Source organism: Lactuca virosa, chromosome 4, assembly GCF_052849685.1.
Source record: "Lactuca virosa cultivar CGN04683 chromosome 4, Lactuca_virosa_CGN04683_v6, whole genome shotgun sequence".
Classification (NCBI taxonomy): domain Eukaryota; kingdom Viridiplantae; phylum Streptophyta; class Magnoliopsida; order Asterales; family Asteraceae; genus Lactuca; species Lactuca virosa.
Window position 1 is genome coordinate 163,079,903 of NC_136429.1, and position 5,410 is coordinate 163,085,312.

A 5,410-nucleotide genomic window follows, 5' to 3' on the forward strand; every position below is an offset into this window, starting at 1 on the left:
TTTTATGTAATGAATTTTTTTGTTAGTTTTGTATCCATTAAGAATTTTTATTAATTATAATATTTTATTTTTATTTAATAAATAAATAAATAAATAGGATGAGAGGAATTAAGTACGATCATTCTTAGATTTTAAAGAGTAAAGAATAATAAATGAAAAATAATATGGCGTCTAAATGACAGAATAAGTGTGTCATGAATATAATAAAGTAAAATGCAAATTTAATCATTATATATATATATATATATATATATATATATATATATATATATATATATTAAAGCACATGAATAGTTTTAACAGTAATTTTTTTCAATTCATACTTTTGACACTTACTTTTATTTGTTTATATTTTTGTCTTAACCTTTTCTAATTTTTGTCACTTTACTTTTAGTTTCTTACACTTTTGCCTTAACCTTTTCAAATTCCTACTTTTGCCACTTTTAACTTTTCCTAATTCATACTTTTGCCACTTTACTTTTATTTCCTTACACTTTTGCCTTAAACTTTTCCAATTCATTTTTCTTTTTGCCTTAACCTTTTCCAATTCATACTTTTGCCATTTTTAACTTTTCCTAATTCATACTTTTGCCACTTTACTTTTATTTTCTTACACTTTTATTTTAACCTTTTCCAATTCATACTTTTGTCACTATTAACTTTTCCAAATTCATACTTTTGCCACTTTACTTTTATTTCCTTACACTTTTGCCTTAACTTTTTCCAATTCATATTTTTTTTTTGCCTTAACCTTTTCTAATTCATATTTTTGCCACTTTAGTTTTATTTCTTTACAAACACGTATGAAAAAACCTTTCCGACCCATGCGAAGCATGGGTCCTTTTTCTAGTTATGATTAAAGGTGACATCCGTAATATTGTGAATTGCAAATTTGGTCATTGGGGTTAAAAACCATGTCCGCAATTTTAGAAGTTGGTAGAATGTGCATAAAGAAATAGGAATGTTTGTTTGGATGGATCGATTTGATCCGAATCAATCAAGCGAATCCGAATACATTTCGGTTTTCAAAACATTGATCTGAATAGTCCAAACTAAATTCAAGTCCAATTCAATCCAATCCGGTTGCAATTCGGTTGGATCAATTTTTATAATTCGGTTTTTAAAAATCAGAACATTTTAAAACGAAATATAATTATAATATCACCTAATTTTAAGCAAAGACAAATTATTTAGTTATGATTTAAAATTTATAAACAACTACTAAGAAGATATATTATAGTTTAATGTTTTATTGATAAAAAACTTTTGAAAGAAAATACATATATATGTTTTGTATTATGTGAAACTTTTTAAACCTATCTCAAAAAATATATTACAAAATTAACTAATAATTATAGATATATTAAAAATAAATAAATAATAAATTGTTATTCGATTTTTTTGGACTATTCGGTTCTTATTTCATAAACCAAAATCAATCTGAAATTCAAAATAATAATACGGTTTTGTTGAAAACCAATCCCAAAATCCAATTGTCGGAACAAAATAGTTCACTTCAAATTGTCCAATTGGTTTTTATCCAAACAGTGAAAGAACCCCATAAAAAATAAGCAAACCACATTAACAAAATGTACAATTTAATCATATATAAGAAACCAAAAAATAGTGAGTGAAGCCTACGAAATATACCATTTCAAAAAACCAATGATCTCATCTTATTTGTAAAAAAAAAAAAAAAAAAAAAAAAGAAGGTTAATTAGAACATAGATTTTTAACCAATTAGAACATCCTATGATTTTTAAGATTTTCAATCAAAAAAAACTCTTAAAAAAATCTATAAGAAAAACCAATAGATTTTTAAGCCTAATTAGAACATCCATAATATAAGATTTTCAACCAAAAAAACTCTTAAAAAAAATCTATAAGAAAAACTTTTTTAATTCAAAGCTTCTCAAATCTAACCAAAATTTCTTATTTGGGACCATAGATTTTTAACCAATTAAAAAACATCTAATTACAACTAATAAAAACAAATGAAAATCTCTCCAATTGTGAGAAATACAATGAGCTTCCGTATTTTGAGATTTTTCACGAAAAAGGTTAAAATAAAAAGCTGGATGCTCTTAGCTAAAACATATAGAGTTTGTTGACGTTGTATTCACGTGTAATGTATTCAGAACATCATTAACCCAATTCTTACAAAACTAAGCATTTAAAATGTCCCTTGTATTTTCTTTTATTAAAGCCGCATACGTAAAAACCAATTTACAGAATTGCCATGGATGGTACTAAAACGTAAATACTATGATTGATATCAGTAGCCTCGCAACTGTGCTTCCCTACTTGTGAGTGGAACATATCGTACTGAAGTTTCACTACGCACACTCACAGAACCATCTTCCTTCTTATCAACAACTTTAAGTTCCTGAAAAACGTTCCCAACTGGAATGACTAACCTGCCCCCGGGCTTCAGTTGATCGATCAGTGGTTGTGGAATTTCGGGTGCTGCTGCCCCAACATGAATAGCATCATAAGGTGCAAATTCCACCCACCCTTCTCTTCCATCTATCATTATTACAACACTCATAAATTAAAGCAAAAAAATAAATGGATTAATTAAAAAGTGAGATGTATGATGACACACCGCCGACATGTAAGGCGAGAGATCCGTCTTTGAGTAATGGAGCAGCAGCGCTTTTTTCAATGTTTTTAATCGACATTGTAACCAATTCGGGGATGTGGTCCACACCGATTGCATGACCTTGTGGGCCCACCATAAGTGCAAAGCATGCGGTCAAGTATCCGGTTCCTATAAAATTTTCATTAATTATAGAGTCGATGTCGTTAAATAGTAACTAAGTTTCACAATTTGACAGTATTGATAAAGTGACTGAATGGGTAATGACGTGTGTCGTTAAATAGTAACGTTTGTTTCTTTTTTATAACGAATAAACCATCTAAATGAGTGTTTTACACTTTTACTCTTACATTCCCAACTAATAATTTTTCACGATATTCATTGATTTTAATGTATATTCATCAATTTAACTTGAGAGGAATTTGGTGGAAAAAAATATGAAAGACAAAATTGGTATAGGGTTGGTATATTAATACAGTAAGCAAGGTTTTTTGGCTTAACCCATTGAGTAAAAAAGAAACAGCTTTATGTGGTCGTCCTGATTAAGTGCTTAAAGTGAAAACGAAACAACCCCACTAAGGTCAACGGACCAAAAACACAATTTTTTGTCCTATCAATTTACCCTCTGTGTAAAAGACGTAAATGTCCTCCTCAGCCTTATCATAGAAAATAGCTTAAGAAAACTTATCCTTTTTCGTATAACAAACATTGAAAAAAACTTGATTTTAAGGTTTAACCACTCAACTTCTAATGAAGTTCCAAATGTCATCAAAACTTTGAATTCTTCTAACTCACTTTTGGATGGGTGCACAAATTTATAAGCTTTTGTTTTCGTACAATTATTTTTTTTGTAATGCAAGGGTTATAGTGAACTAGCGATTTTGATGATGTTTCTATTGATTATAGTATTGATGTTCTGTCCCTTTTACCTTGAGTACTTCATTAATGAAAGGTAATTTTACGTTCACTTCAATTGTTTTTTTTTTTCTTATAAAAGGTTACTATTAATTGATAACATATGTTCGAAGAAAAAGTTCATTACATGAAAGCACATAGTTCACACTTTACATAAGCTTATAATCCATGGGCATAATGACACAGTTCACAAAAACAATTACACCAGCTTACACACAATCAAAAGTTTGAGTGGTTGGATGGCTAAACCTTTTTTGAGATCTCAAAAATTTCACATATTGGAACAAAACTGTAAGTTGAGTTAAACCTCTTACATAACTTTGGGTGCCCGAGGTGAAACAATTGTGAAACTTTGTACTTTTAAAAGTCATAGACTTCCATCATATGTAAAGCTAAGTGAAGATAAAAGAATAGATATAATGAGAGAATACCTGAACCAACATCTAAAGCATGCATCCCAGGCTGTAGATTTTTCTCCAACAATTGAAGGCAAGTAGCATGCATGTGAGGTGCAGAAATGGTGGCATTGAAGCCTATTTGCATAGGGCTGTCTTCATAGGCTGAGGATCCATCAGGTACAAACAATGCCCTGTCCACAGTCTCCATCACTTCAGCCACTTTTTTCGACTGAATAACTCCATAACGCTGCAAATGCTCCACCATTCCTTTATTCTTATTGATGCTGCTTGCAGCCCAATATCGCTGTATGAATACAAAAACCATATTCAACTAAAAGATAACACACTGTTACACTTCATTACATGTTTAAACTGAAAACAGCCAGCAATATTAAGAAGATCAAAGAGCATCTAGCACCAAATCTTGGCCTCTTATCCAGAATATGCTTACAAGTCACTGTTTTAAGTTTAACAAATTATGCGAGACATTTAAGGGTTTAGGCATTCTGATTGATTAGAAATGGATATAATTTGGTTTCAAACAATCATAGGGTTTGTAGTTAGTAGAAATGAACTATTACTTAGCTATAACAACACCGTTTTCTAGTGATTCACGTACCAAATTCAATTTGACAAAACATAGAGTCCATTTCATCGATTTTTTTCTTTATAAGCCCGTTATATGTATTCCACAAATTGTTTGCTCAAATATTGGTAGCATTTACACCTATAACAAGACGCAACATCTAAAGAGAGTAGCAAGGAAAATGATGTGAAGAAGCACACATAGCATCGAAATTCAATAGAAATGTCGAGTGTTCGCTTAGACGATCATCGCAACAATTTAAGCAGCTAAAAACCCAAAAACAACACAAATCTGCAGAAATCGGAATCGAATATCGAACGGACGCGATTTCAAGTCATGGTGCCGTAACCACAAATTATAACAGAATAAATTTAAACACAACATGAATAACGAATCCAAATCAAGGAAATATGTTAAAAAGATCACCTCCATCCTACGAAACAAAGAATTGCCCGTGAAAGACGCCGAATTTGGAAGACTGCAAGACGATGTGGAGGTTGCGACGAGAACGGAGCACGGGGAGCAGAGCGGAGGACGGCGGAGGGGACGTTGATGAGAGAAGTACCGGATAGAGCGCTGCTTTAAAGGGGGGATATGGCGGAAGCTGTACGCTACAACTGAACTCGACATTTTCATTTTCTTTTTCACTTTTCTTTTCAGTTGAAGCTTCAGGTACCCGTAGATACCTCCACGCGTTACCGACTAAACTGTACGACACGTGCCCACCTCTTCCGGATTTTTCCACTCCAGTAGGCCTATTCAGCCCATTTAATTGACCCAGAATAATTTAACAACATAAACTCATAAAGAAGCCCAACCTACTAATGTAACGAAAAAGATAACGAAAAAGATGGGCTCATGAATTGACAACAAAATGGACTTGCTTAATATTTTGCGATATTAATTAAACCT

At 31.6% G+C, this 5,410-nt stretch overlaps 1 protein-coding gene across 1 annotated transcript; it reads right to left on the minus strand.

Moving 5' to 3' along the window:
* Window positions 1-2,084: 2,084 nt before the first annotated feature.
* Window positions 2,085-5,159, minus strand: LOC145107654 (protein-L-isoaspartate O-methyltransferase 1-like). Its single transcript, XM_079044592.1, has 4 exons — window positions 4,925-5,159; window positions 3,946-4,216; window positions 2,606-2,770; window positions 2,085-2,526 (listed from the first exon to the last, which is right to left on the minus strand). The coding sequence occupies exons 1-4, from the start codon at window positions 5,132-5,134 to the stop codon at window positions 2,276-2,278; spliced, it is 897 nt and encodes a 298-aa protein (XP_078900718.1). The 5' UTR covers window positions 5,135-5,159; the 3' UTR covers window positions 2,085-2,275.
* Between the last annotated feature and the right edge of the window lie 251 nt (window positions 5,160-5,410).